At 39.0% G+C, this 14,408-nt stretch overlaps 1 protein-coding gene across 1 annotated transcript in view; it reads left to right on the top strand.

The window, feature by feature from the left end:
- The first annotated feature begins 326 nt into the window (after positions 1-326).
- TDRD12 (tudor domain containing 12) overlaps positions 327-14,408 on the top strand; it is an 84,374-nt gene continuing 70,292 nt past the window's right edge. The window contains exons 1-6 of the mRNA XM_063109930.1: positions 327-388; positions 772-949; positions 3,308-3,444; positions 5,235-5,354; positions 8,352-8,407; positions 9,717-9,802. Coding sequence (XP_062966000.1) covers positions 327-388; positions 772-949; positions 3,308-3,444; positions 5,235-5,354; positions 8,352-8,407; positions 9,717-9,802 — 639 coding nt within the window. The remainder of the gene's footprint in view (positions 389-771; positions 950-3,307; positions 3,445-5,234; positions 5,355-8,351; positions 8,408-9,716; positions 9,803-14,408) is intronic.

Genomic DNA, 14,408 nt, shown 5'->3' on the forward strand with positions numbered 1-14,408 from the left:
TGCTCACTAAGTGTCTATAACTTGGTAGGACTTTACTCTAAACTCCGTTTTCTTGTGATGGGTGTCAAAGATAAACAAAGCTAGACATTAGTTAAAGTGGTGAAAATTTATTTTATTTAGTAACTACTAACAGTAACGGAAAGAACAAGTTCTATTTCAATTTGTGCATAGGTGACTGGGCGTTTCGAAGGGAGAATTGCGGAGGAGGACATGACTCAAGTGAAAAATTATGAAATATTGGTCAGTGTAAACGTGATTAGGCCAGCTGTGTCTGCTAGCTGGCATTTATGGAAGTTAGGATTCTGTCTTTCCCCAGAGACCGGGAGATGGAGACCTTATCTTTCCTGGTGATTACATTTCAGGAAGATGGCTTTCCCTTCCCCTCTAGGTAATAATTTGTATCTGTTTTGGTTTATCTGCCATCATTTTTTTTTAATATGAGCAGAATGTGCATATTCATATTTATTTCTCTTTTTTACAAAAAACAGAATACTAAAAACATTGTTCTGAACCTTTTGTATATTATGGGTATTTTCAAAATATAGCAGGCTGAGAGCATCTCTTTGCTTTTTGGGTGGCAACACGTAATTGAGAATTATTATTGGTTACATGTTTTAGAATTTTATTTTTGGTGTTTTATCTTTGGTCTGACCATTTAAGACAGAGATACTTGTCAAGAATTTGAAAGATCACTTAAATTAGAAACAGTTGTTGTGATTCTAAGGTTTATTATTTTATAGTCCTACTTTTAAATTTGCATTGTTTTGTTTGTCTTTTAAAAATTTTACAGATTGAAGATCCAGGTTGCTTCTGGGTTATTATAAAAGGACATAGTCCCTTCTTAGATCATGAAGTTGGATATCAAAAACTAAATCGTGCCATGGATGACTTCTATAACAGCATGTGTCAAAATATAGAAATAAAACCATTAGTATTGGAAGAAGGGCAGGTATGTAACGAAATGTGCTTTAATTTCTATGTCTTGAAACACTACTCAAAATATAAAATACTTTTTTTTTGGCAGCTAAGATGGTGAAAGCTTTTAGAGTATTTTAGTTGCTTATAATCATTACCTATGTTAGGTTCTTTAGGTTGCATGCATGAGATTCAAGCTAGTCATGGAAGGGGGTGGTGGTTATGTAAGGTTTATGTAGGGCAACAGGAGATGGAATGTCATCTAAATCCAGGCATTAGGGCCACCTTCCTGGGTTTGGGAACCACGGGAATATTCTAGGTCTAATGCAGGTTGTAGGGACCTCAGCAAAGAGTGCATGGGGTTTTCATTCTAGGACTGATTTCTCCCTTTTGGTTACTCATGACTTTGGCCAACTCAGGCTTTATTTTCCCTACTCCACATCGTGACCACTCCTTGCCTTCTTGCAATCTTAGATCCCATTGCCCATCATCTGATTCTCTCTGCAGGTCAACCATTTTTCAGGATAGTTTGAATTTTTTTAATAGCGCAATAGGAAACTCTTTATAAGAAAAACTAGAGATAATTTGAATTCCTTCCCCTCCTACCCATATTCATTGTTAATAACATAATTTATTATTTTTTCCATACCATTGACTTATTGAAGAAATGAAACCAGGTCCATTGTCCTTTAAAAATATTCCACACTTTGGATAGCCTGCATTATTGCTTCCTTGTGGTTGTAGTTTAACTTTTTCCTCTATCTCCTGTATTTTCTGTGGACTGATAGTTGAATATAGTTAAATATAAAGCTTTGAATAGATTTAGGGTCACTTTTTTTTTTCCCAAGAGTGGATGTGCTGTGAACTTCATATTGTATTGAATTGGAAGATACTGCTTTTGGTGGTGCTAAGATTGACCAGTGGATTCAGATGGTGACAGCCTGATCCCCCCTGGTGCTGTTACCTGTCAGTATTTCATGTAGTACTTTCTCCATTCAGTGACCACTGCTGCCCAAATCATCTTTCTGTTTTTTTTTTTTTTTTTTTTTGTCTTTTTGTGACCAGCCGAACAGCGCTCAGTCAGTGAGCGCACTGGCCATCCTTATACAGGATCTGAACCCGCGGCAGGAGCACTGCTGCACTCCCTGTGCCACACTCTCCCGAGTGCACCACGGGGTCGGCCCCCAAATCATCTCTTTCATTCAAACTTTTGACATGGTGATTTCTCTCATTCCTTCTGCATTCATGAGCTGAAAGTTCTTCCACATAAAATTTTCCCTCATCTATTAGGACTCTTTTATTTCCCTAAGATACTATAGTTGTTACTGTAAAGACAGAAAAATTGATTCTATCTTTATGCTTGATGATTTCCCTATCAATTTTCAGCTTGGTGATTTGTGCCTCGCTATCTCTATTGGTGCACAGAGTAGTTTTTGAAGACTCAGTATATGCCAGGCACTGTACTAGGTGCTGGGAATATGGCAGTAGGCATGCCAGACAGAATCCACCTCATCGTGGATCCAATGTCCAGTGGTGGCAGATAGTAAACAAATGTTAGAGGGCGGTAGAAACCCTGAGAAGGGAATGGGGGAGATGAGTCTAGGGTTGCAGTTTTCTGTGGGTCTGACACATGATTGACAATCATTTGTAAGCTTTGTTTTCTGACTTAAGAGGGTAAAGCAATTTATCTTCCTTAATTTACATTCTAAAGACTGTCCTTAGCTAAGAAGTCAAAATGATTGTAGTAATAAAAACTGAAATAGAATCCAGGTTACCATGTTGTTCCTCAGGTTTTTTACTGTGGATAGTGTTTAGATTGGGTAGGGCCAGCCTCCTTGTATATCTTTCCTCTTCTGTGGGGTAAAATGTAGGCTGCATTAGTCCATTTCTGTTGCTTGTAACAAAATACATAGAACTGGGTACTTTATAAGGAAAACAAAATTTATTGCTTACAGTTTCTGAGGCTGGGAAGTCCAAAGTCCATCTGGTGGTGGCGACAGTGACCCAGGGATATCACCTTGCAAGATGGTGGAAGCAGAGAGAGCGAGAGAAAGACAGACTCTCCTCTTGTAAAGCCCTCAGAACCAAACCCCTGATCACCATTTTTAATCCATTCACTACTGCACAGTCCTGCAATCCAATCACCTCTCCAAGGATCTACCTTTTAATTACCATGATAGGATTTCCTACCCTCTTAACAGTCACAGTGGGGATTAAGTTTCTAATACATAAAACTTGGGGGACACAGTTCAAGCTTCAATGAGTTTTGGGGGGACATAATTCAGTCCACTACATAGGCTGAGATAATTTTGAGAGTACCTTTTAGTTCTCTCATTATGTGACTAGAGATTTTAACACTGAACTTAAAAAACAAAATGTTTTTATTTTATAGGTTTGTGTGGTTTATTGTCAGGAACTAAAGTGCTGGTGCAGGGCTGTTATTAAATCAATCATGTCTTCAGCAGATCATTACTTGGCAGAATGTTTCCTTGTGGATTTTGCCAAGTACATTCCAGTAAAATCTAAAAAGTATGTATGTATTTATTTTGCTTTATACTCTTTAAGGAGACAAATGTCAGTTTTGAAGGAGCATGTCCATTTTTAAAGTAAAAGGATAGAGGTCATTGCCTTTTGAGAAAAGATGAAACTGAAATTTTTTAGCTTCAGGAAGGGAAGGCTTGAGATTCCAATTCTGCATCCACTAACTGGAAGAGCAAGTGGTCAGAATGAAGACTCAAAAGGCAGCCCTGGCCCTTCTCCACCTTCCTTCCTGGAAAGGACAGGCACATTCAGGCTGGGTACTCTTTGCCAGCTGCTCTACTGGCCTGGCCTCTGAGTTTGCTTCCATGTGGGTCCTTTAGGGATTCTTGGCTGCAAGAAAGACACCACTGGAAAGCAGAGAGAAACTCTTCTGGTCTCCACAAAAGGGAGAAGTTGCTGGCACAACCTCAGGTTGCAGAGAGCAGAATATGCACTCAAATATGTATGCCTGATTGTCCTGCTTAACAAAGAGAGAATGTGGCCATCACAAAGTGGGGAGACATTTCAGAATAAGCAGGTAACCAGAATGAGATGTCAGCTATGCAGCCTTCATTGTACTGGGACTACATGTCACAGTTCATTAGAAGACACTAGCAGCAGGTCATTCTTGGTGCTTTGTGATAATTTTTCCATAGTTTCTTGTCCCAGAGTAAGAGGATGTTTGTTTAATACATAAATATGAGGACCCTTCTTCCAATGAAGAAAGAGCAGTATCAAATAGACTTCTATTGCAATAGAGATGTCTCTTGAATAGAAGGATTTCATGGCAGAAGGGCTTATAAGACATAGGGAATTTGCATATACTTAAGGAAAAGTAGATTCCTTTCCAGTTTGTAATTCTGCACCTGTATAATCATAATTGCTATAAAAATAACTGTTGTGTTTAACTGTTTGGGTAACTTTTCTTTTTGTATTTGGTGTTTTAAATTTGTTTTGGGCAAAAGAATCATATGATTAAATAGAGCTCAAAGAGGCCTTGAGGGGCAGTTAGTTCAGCCACCTTTTTCTAACCTGTCTGAGACAGAAGATGTCCAGGCTGCCAATATAGGGCATAATGAGGATCCAGGGAAGAGAACTGTTTAAATGGTATTTTAAAGTGGTCTGTTATTTGCCTGAAAAAGAAGGAAAATAAAAATGTTGAACTTCTTACTTATCAAATTTCAGTCCTTCAGCTCTTTTTTGCAAAGTTGGCAAATACTAATTTTTTTTTTTCTTTTGGCGGCTGGCCAGTACCAGGGATTCGAACACTTGACCTTGGTGTTATAACACCATACTCTCCCAAGTGAGCTAACCAGCCAGCCCAGCAAATGCTAATTATTAAAACATCTGTTCATTTACAGAAACTTTCACGTAATTTTGGTCTTATGTTGAAATTGATATTTAAAAATCATAAATAGAATTTGCTTCACAGATTTGTTCATTATTACCCAGTATTTCTCAACTTAAGGAGTATCATTAGACATTTTTTCCCTAAACTCCTGACCCTATGCCATGAAATTTTAATACCGCAGATGTTGACTGTTTATGTACTACATGTATAATTTGTTCTTTAAACATAAAAAGAGTAAGATTTTTTTCACCCCTCAAGAATCTGGTTTTTTCCCTTTGGCAAAATGTCTCCAAGTATACTGCCAGTGTCTGTATTAGAAACGAAAAAAAAAATCATCTTTTGTGTGTTTTGTTTTACATTAAGTATATTAATTATATACATGTTCTTTAAAGGGATATGTTATGATAATTTTTCTTTACAACGGAGTTATTTCTGTTTTACTTTTAAGCATCCGAGTTGCAGTAGAATCTTTTATGCAGCTTCCCTATAGAGCAAAAAAATTCAGACTTTATTGCACAAAACCTGTTACATTACACATTGACTTCTGTGAAGACAGTGCTAAAATTGTGTAAGTACAACTTCTTAAATAGTTTGAGTCGTTAGTTATAGCCTTAAATCTGTATGATGTTTATATGTAATCAATTCCTCTGTAGAAGTGCTAAGTAAAGGTCTCTTTGTTCTTCAGGAGGTGGCTTCTGAGTCAGTGTCTGTCAAATCTGGCCATGGAGCAGAGTTCCCTGGCAGCCCCATCTCCAGCAGCTGTGGTTGAGGGGGTTTGGAGTAGGGCCTGAGCTCTGTGCTTTTTGCATTTTTCTAAAAAAACTTATAAAAAGTAGTAAATTAACCATGAGGAAAAACATTCATAAAACAGGATCATGGAGCATTAAAAAAAATTCATTGCTGTCTTCTCTAGGCCCATGTCCTCCCTCCTGGGAGGCCTCTGCTATCTGCTCAGGCTCTGAACTTCCAGACTTTGTCAGTGCTTTTATACACATATATCTGCATGGAGCTTTTAATGCAAATTTACTTAAGAATGTATGTTGAAGGGGACTGGCCAGTTAGCTCAGTTGGTTAGAACACTGCCTTGTAACACCAAGGTTAAGAATTTGGATCTACTTACCAACCAGCTGCCAAAAAACCCCCCAAAACCAAAAGACAGCAACAATGTATGTTAAAGCTCTTTGCCAATACACATGCCTCTTCTTTCTGCTTTCAGTCTTTTTCATGGGGGGTTATAATTGACATCCTTGTTGTATTTAATCATTCCCCTCTTGATAGCCAGCTAGGTTGTTTCCAAACCAGTTTGCACTGTACATTCTCATAAGAATATAGACGGAGCTCAGTTAATTAGAGCATGATGCTAGTAACATCAAGGGTTCTGTCCCTGTACTGGCCAGCCACCTACCCCCCAAAAAGAATGTAGATAAATTCATATAAAATATGTAGATGTAGAGACACACACATACACCTCCCTGTCTTTGCTCCTTTTTCCTAATATCGGGCCATATTGCTCATGTTTGTGCAGGATGGATCCCTGCACTGGGCATGTGTCAAGTACGGGTGTGATCTCTGCTGTCTTGAATGAGCAACACTGAGTGGCTTGATTTCTATCTGCTCTGGTTCATGGGGCAGTCCTGTCCTTCTACCTGGTGCTCTTCTTATCCTCCTTCAGGATTGTGGGATCTGACTCCACTTGCACATCCCGGTGATGATGGCGATGTGCTCTCTGAAATTGGAAGCTGCTTCTCTTATGGATGCTTTTGTGGGCTCTTTGGAGACCTTCTGATTCTCGGCTCTCTCCAACCTCCATCATCTACAGTTCCCTTGAGGTGGTGAATGCATCACGCTTGTGCCTGGCCTCAGCACCCACACTAATACGATAATAATCCAGCTTGTCTGTGCTGAGGCCTGTGCATTCCCCCATGCTGCCCTCTAGACAGAACTTACCACTTGTGTACCTTTGTCCTGCAAGACTGGGAGTGGGGGTACCAGCATGGCAGCAACACCTGCCTTCTCCACTGTCCCTCTTTCAGTGCAGCTAGCTGCTGACCCTCCACGCAAGATTTGGGCAACAGCGTTTACAGCCCACCTCTCCCCCACAGCAGTCTGTTTCCTGTCTTTCTCACTCCCCCTCTGTGTGACCCAACTGCAGTGGTCTTCAAGGCCCTTCCCCACCTGCAGACACACCCAACCCTAGGATAACCCATAGGCAAAGGGCTTAAGAGTAAGTCATCTTAATGGGTTTTGATCACCTTCCTTCACATGTGTGTAATACCGTTGCATTTGCACTTTAGAACACCTGTCATAATATGTGTATTACAACTTTTGATAGATTTCTGTCAAAATTCCCTCTGAAAAGACTATAGAAATTTATACTACCATCTTTGGGGTAAAGTGCTGTTTTTCCCATGCAACATTGGATATTATTAGGCTTTTTAACTTTTGCTTGTTTGCTGGTTGAAAATGGTATTTCATTTTAATTTGTATTTTTCTGACTTGCAAAGTTGGGTATTTCTTTGTGTGTTTATTTTGTCTATGTGTGTGTGAGAGACAGAGACAGACTGATTGATTTACCTGTTCATTTACTAGATTGATTTTTCTCTTGGGTTGTTTGCCTTTTTCTTACTAGGAATCTACTATATTTTGTTAAAATAAAGCTTATTAGGTAATTTTTCTGTGTGTGTGTGGGGGGGGGGCAATGTTTTAGAACCAGTCTATTTTACTACCTCCTTTTAAAAGTCCTCTGTAGTTCTCCTGAAGTAATGTGCTAATTTCTTCCTTAGTAAAAATAAAAATAACTAATATTTTTGGATACTGATAATGTCCAGGCACTGGGCTGTTTTATGTCGATTACCTCATTTGATCTTTAAAACAACTCTTGGAGGATGGTGGTGGCATCTCTGATAAATAAAAGCGGTAGAAACATAAAACGTATCATTCTAACTTTAAACTTTATTTTATTTTTTTCCTTGCTTCCAAATACTGGTTTCTCCTGCTTTATCACTACCCACAGCTTTTCCTGTGATTTTCTTTCCAAAGCAAAGGAAAGATGTAGAAAGGGCAAGATGACAAAGATAAAATAGGAGTTGGTGAAAGGGTGCTAGAGTCAACGGAGTGAGGAATACCAGGAGATGATGGTAGCTGGCCTTTCCACGACCACCTCGTAGAGTGTTGGTTTAGCCAACACATATCGAGTCTTCTCTCTGTGCCAGCCTATGCTGGACACTGCACACTCAGGATCCCTGTCCCAGGGAGCTTGTGCTGGCTGGGGAGACAGATTTGTCACAGGTAACTAGGGTCGATGGTGTTGCGACAGACAATGCATTCTCCGTGGGGCCTCTGTGACGTGAGTCTCTGCACTGCTGCAGGCAGTAGTTTTGAGAGGAGTGTACTGCAGGATCTGGCTGGAATCTTCACCCTCAGAGTGCAGAGCCAAGCTCCCCCTTATCTGCATCATATGTTCAATATGTAATGTCAGAAACATCCAGTGTATGGTTTACAAAATGATGATAGTGTATTAGCCTCAGATTTTAATCTAATGAAGTGCATCTGTTCACTGTTCCAGACCTGCCAAAAAGTGGGACAGTGCAGCTATCCGGTATTTTCAGAACATCCTAAAAGGTAAGGCCAGTGCATGATCACTGTAGCCTGCTTTGAACTGATACCCAAGGTGACTTAACCTTCTGTGATGAGGGGGTTTGACAAGTGCCTGCTTAGCCATTTGACCCTCCTCATGTGCATTCCATAAATTACCTGGAGCTTCATCCACCCCACGTGTCACAGTGACTCTGCACCCTTGAACTTTGCGATGGATGTAGACATCAGTAATTGACAGTTGAAATTAGAAAGGGGCTGTTTGTATAGAGGAACCTCTACACAAAAATAATGCCTACCTCTCAGTTTGCATAAAAGCTGCAACACTGCAAAATAAATTTGTGTACATTTTATTGGACCAGCAAATGGTGAGCTAGCTTTCTTTTTCCATGAGCAAGGGATACTAGATGGATATTTATTGTGTAATAATCATTATTGCTAATTTAGGATGCAGAAAATATCCTTGACTACTTATTTAATGTGCTCACTTTATTTTATATCATTGACTATAGCATATAGTCTATTTTGTGGCATCTCTCCTAACCTCTGGCAGTCAGGAGTCAATAACTGTGCCTCCTGCTTAGGGCTATTCTGAAGAGTTTCTGGGTGTGAAATACCTGGGGTGCTGCCTGGTACCTCGTTGGGTCCTGGCCCATCTCCTATTCTGTCCTGTTGTCTGGGTAAAGTAAAATCCAGATACTTTGAACCTAAGAGAAGTGGGAAGTTGGGAGGGATGCTGAGTTTGGAGTTTCAGCCCTTGTGAGCCCGTTGGAGGATACTGGGAGATGAGGATACAGGTTACTCATGTAACCTGATGAGACTGCCTGGTTCTGTGTAGCCCACTTCTTTGAGCCTGGTCTCCTCACCTGTAAAATGACAAAGAATTGTGGTAAAGATGAAATAAAATAAGGTTTATAAAGGACATAGCATAGTGCCTGATAGGTAGCAATAAATGGAGCTGCTGTTTGGGTTATTAAGTCTCTGATGAGAGTAGCCAAGTACTCTGATCCATGGGGCATTTGGAGGATTAGAACAGACTCTCAGATGAAAGATGTGACTGGACATTTGAATTTGGGAGTCAGTGGAAGAGAAGAGAGGATCAAGAGTGTACTTGAGGAGATCTTCAGAGGGTGGCAGGAGGATGCTACAGACAGGGCAAAGGATGTGTGGCCTACTCCACAGTCAGGGGAGCCTACCCTGCACCAGGAAGCCCTGGCTCATTTTGGCACTGGGTGCTCTTAGTGGTTAGTGGAGATTAATAGGTAGGAAATAGTCATAATCATTTCAAGTATACCTTTAGTATCAACTAATTTGTATTTTCATTTATGCTGTTTAGCAACTACCCAGGTGGAAGCCAAATTATGTGCTATGGAAGAAGATACTTTTGAAGTTTACCTTTATGTAACTATAAAAGATGAAAAAGTAAGTGAAAGAATTGTATTTTAAAAATATTTTATTGTTATTTTAAATTTTACTTCAATAAAACCAAGAATAAATGCCGAGGAAAACAATGTAATTCACACAGCATAGAAATTATCTTAATCTTTCAAGGTCTGACTTAGATTAAAAGTTAGCTAGGACTGTGTTTTCTTCTTTTTCATTACTTTAAAAATTGCTTCAGCATGTTTATTTAGACAGCATTTTATTTAATAATGGGCGAGAAATTATGCCATAGTGATAAGTATGAAATGTTGTTTTCTTATAAGAGGACATAATTTTTATAAATACACTCATTTGCTGTGATGTTAGTTCACTGCTTTTTTTCCTCCAGATTTTCTCATCATATGTAATATGTTCATTGTGAAGAATTCAGATAAGTAGAAGGAAAGTGTACATCACATGTGAGCACCCCTGACTCCCCACCGAAGTTAGCTGCTAACATTTTGGCTGTCCTCCTCTTCTGATGGGATGGCACAAAGGGGCAACTCTGTACCCTGGGCAGAGGTGGATGGAGGGCACAGAGCTAGGGCTGCTCAGAGCCCACAGAGGGCACCTTAACTACAGATTTTTTTTTTTAAACATAGGCCCTATTTCTGTATAGATTTTTATTTAATTTTTAATTTTTTTAAAAAAAGATGACCAGTAAGGGGATCTTAACCCTTGACTTGGTGTTGTCAGCACCATGCTCTCCCAAGTGAGCTAATCAGCCATCCCTATATAGGGATCTGAACCCATGGCCTTGGTGTTATCAGCACCACACTCTCCCGAGTGAGCCACGGGCTCTGTATAGACTGTAAAAAATTTTTATTTTGAAATAATTTTAGACTTACAGAAGATATGCAAAAATAGTGCAGAGATTTTTGTAATGCTTCACCCAGGTTTCCCTAATGTCAGCATCACAAAGAACCATAGTACAGTTATTAAACCAGAAAATTAACATTGATAAAATACTATTAAAAAATCTATAGATCTTACTTGAAGGTTGCCAGTTTCCCCACTAATTTCCTCCTCCTGGTCTAGGATCTGATCCAGAATCCCAAATTACTACTCATTGTCATGTCTCCTTGGGCTGCTCCAATCTTTGACAGTTCCTTAGTCTTTTCTTACCTTTCATGACCTTGACACTTGTGTAGAGTCCTGGCCAGTGGAATGTTGCTCAGTTTGGGTTTGCCGGATGTTTTCTCATGATTAGACTGAGGTTGTACATTTTGGGCAGGAATGCCATGGGAGTGATACTGTGCCCCTCTCAGTGCATCATAGCAGCGGGTTCATGAGGTTAATATATCTAATTACCAGTGATGTCAATGTTAATTACATGGTTAAGGTGCTATTTGCCAGGTTTTCCTTTTTATTTTTTTAAATTTTATTTTGTCGATATACAGTGTGGTTGATTGTTGTGGCCCTTTACCGAAACCTCTCTCCTTCCTCCCTCTCCCCCCTCCCACCCACCAATGTCCTTTCTGTTTGCTTGTCATATCAACTTCAAGGAATTGTAGTTGTATGTCTTCTCCCCGCCCCCCCCCCCCGGTTTTTTTTTTTGTGTGTGTGTGTGTGTGAATTTATTTATTTATTTTTAGCTCCCACCAGTAAGTGAGAACATGTGGTATTTCTCTTTCTGTGCCTGACTTGTTTCACTTAATATAATTCTTTCAAGGTCCATCCATGTTGTTGCAAATGGCAGTATTTCATTCGTTTTTATAGCTGAGTAAGTATTCCATTGTGTAGATATACCACATTTTCTGTATCCACTCATCCGATGATGGACATTTGGGCTGGTTCCAACTCTTGGCTATTGTAAAGAGTGCTGCGATGAACATTGGGGAACAGGTATACCTTCGACTTGATGATTTCCATTCCTCTGGGTATATTCCCAGCAGTGGGATAGCTGGGTCATATGGCAGATCTATCTGCAATTGTTTGAGGAACCTCCATACCGTTTTCCATAGAGGCTGCACCATTTTGCAGTCCCACCAACAGTGTATGAGAGTTCCTTTTTCTCGGCAACCTCGCCAGCATTTATCGTTCAGAGTCTTTTGGATTTTAGCCATCCTAACTGGGGTGAGATGGTATCTCAGTGTAGTTTTGATTTGCATTTCCCGGATGCTGAGTGATGTTGAGCATTTTTTCATATGTCTGTTGGCCATTTGTATATCTTCCTTAGAGAAATGCCTACTTAGCTCTTTTGCCCATTTTTTAATTGGGTTGCTTGTTTTTTTCTTGTAAAGTTGTTTGTGTTCCTTGTATATTCTGGATATTAATCCTTTGTCAGATGTATATTTTGCAAATATTTTCTCCCACTCTGTTGGTTGTCTTTTAACTCTGTTAATTGTTTCTTTTGCTGTGCAGAAGCTCTTTAGTTTGATATAATCCCATTTGTTTATTTTTCCTTTGGTTGCCCGTGCTTTTGGGGTCATATTCATGAAGTCTGTGTCCAGTCCTATTTCCTGAAGTGTCTCTCCTAAGTTTTCTTTAAGAAGTTTTATTGTTTCAGGGTGTATATTTAATTCTTTAATCCATATTGAGTTGACTTTAGTGTATGGTGAAAGGTATGGGTCTAGTTTCATTCTCCTGCATATTGATATCCAGTTCTCCCAGCACCATTTGCTAAAGAGGCAATCTCTATCCCAGTGTATAGGCTTGGTGCCTTTGTCAAAGATCAGATGGCAGTAAGTGTGTGGGTTGATTTCTGGATTCTCTATTCTATTCCATTGATCAGTGTGTCTGTTTTTATGCCAGTACCATGATGTTTTGGTTATTATAGCTTTGTAGTATAGTTTAAAGTCAGGTAGTGTTATGCCTCCAGCTTTATTTTTTTGGCTCAGCGTTGCTTTGGCTATGCGTGGTCTTTTGTTATTCCATATAAATGTCTGGATAGTTCTTTCCATTTCTGAGAAAAATGTCATTGGAATTTTGATGGGGATTGCATTGAATTTGTATATCACTTTGGGTAGTATGAACATTTTCACTATGTTGATTCTTCCAATCCAAGAGCATGGGATATCTTCCCATCTTCTTGTATCCTCTCTAATTTCTCTCAGCAGTGGTTTGTAGTTCTCATTATAGAGATTTTTCACCTCCTTGGTTAACTCTATTCCTAAGTATTTTATTTTTTTGGTGGCTATTGTAAACGGGCAGGCTTTCTTGATTTCTATTTCTGCATGTTCACTATTGGAGAATAGAAATGCTACTGATTTTTGTGTGTTGATTTTGTATCCTGCTACTGTGCTGAAGTCATTTATCAACTCCAAGGGTTTTCTGGTAGAGGCTTTAGGCTGTTCGATATGTAGGATCATGTCATCTGCAAACAGGGACAGTTTGACTTCATCTTTTCCAATCTGGATGCCCTTAATTTCGTTCTCTTCTGTGATTGCTCTGGCTAGTATTTCCAACACTATGTTGAATAGGAGTGGTGAGAGTGGGCATCCTTGTCTAGTTCCTGTTCTTAAAGGAAAAGCTTTCAGCTTTTCCCCATTCAGGACGATATTGGCAGTGGGTTTGTCATATATGGGTTTAATTATGTTGAGATACTTTCCATCAGTACCTAAATTATAGAGGGTCTTTGTCATGAATGAGTGTTGAATTTTGTCAAATGCTTTTTCAGCATCTATAGAGATGATCATATGGTCCTTGTGTTTGACTTTATTAATATGGTGTATCACATTTATTGATTTGCGTATGTTGAACCAACCTTGCGTCCCTGGGATGAATCCCACTTGATCATGGTGAATAATTTTATGTGTGTGTTGCTGTATTCTGTTTGCTAGTATTTTAGTGAGGATTTTTGCATCTATATTCATCAAGGATATCGGCCTGTAGTTTTCTTTTTTGGTTATATCTTTACCTGGTTTTGGTATCAGGATGTTGTTTGCTTCATAGAATGAGTTTGGGAGATTTGCATCTGTTTCAATCTTTTGGAATAGTTTGTAAAGAATCGGTGTCAATTCCTCTTTGAATGTTTGGTAAAATTCTGCTGTGAATCCATCTGGTCCTGGGCTTTTCTTTGTTGGGAGCCTTCTGATAACAGCTTCAATCTCCTTTATTGTTATTGGTCTGTTCAGATTTTCTTCGTCTTCATGGCTCAGTTATGGGAGCTTTTGTGTGTCCAGAAATTTATCCATTTCCTCCAGATTTTCAAATTTGTTGGCGTATAGTAGTTTATAGTAGTCTCGAATGATTACTTGTATTTCAGATGAATCAGTTGTAATATCACCTTTTTCATTTCTAATTTTTGTTATTTGAATCTTCTCTCCTCTTTTTTTTGTTAGCCACGCTAATGGTTTGTCAATTTTATTTATCTTTTCAAAAAACCAACTTTTTGATTCATTGATCTTTTGTATTGTTTTTTGGGTTTCAATTTCATTAAGTTTTACTCTGATCTTAATGATTTCTTTCCATCTGCTAACTTTAGGTTTGTTTTTGTTTTTCTAGTTCTTTAAGGTGAAGTGTTAGGTTGTTCACTTGCCATCTTTCCATTCTTCTGAGGTGAGCATTTAATGCAATAAATTTCCCCCTTAATACTGCTTTTGCAGTATCCCACAGGTTTTGGTATGATGTATCATTATTTTCATTAGTTTCAATAAAGTTTTTG

This window comes from Cynocephalus volans, chromosome 10, assembly GCF_027409185.1.
Source record: "Cynocephalus volans isolate mCynVol1 chromosome 10, mCynVol1.pri, whole genome shotgun sequence".
Taxonomy (NCBI): domain Eukaryota; kingdom Metazoa; phylum Chordata; class Mammalia; order Dermoptera; family Cynocephalidae; genus Cynocephalus; species Cynocephalus volans.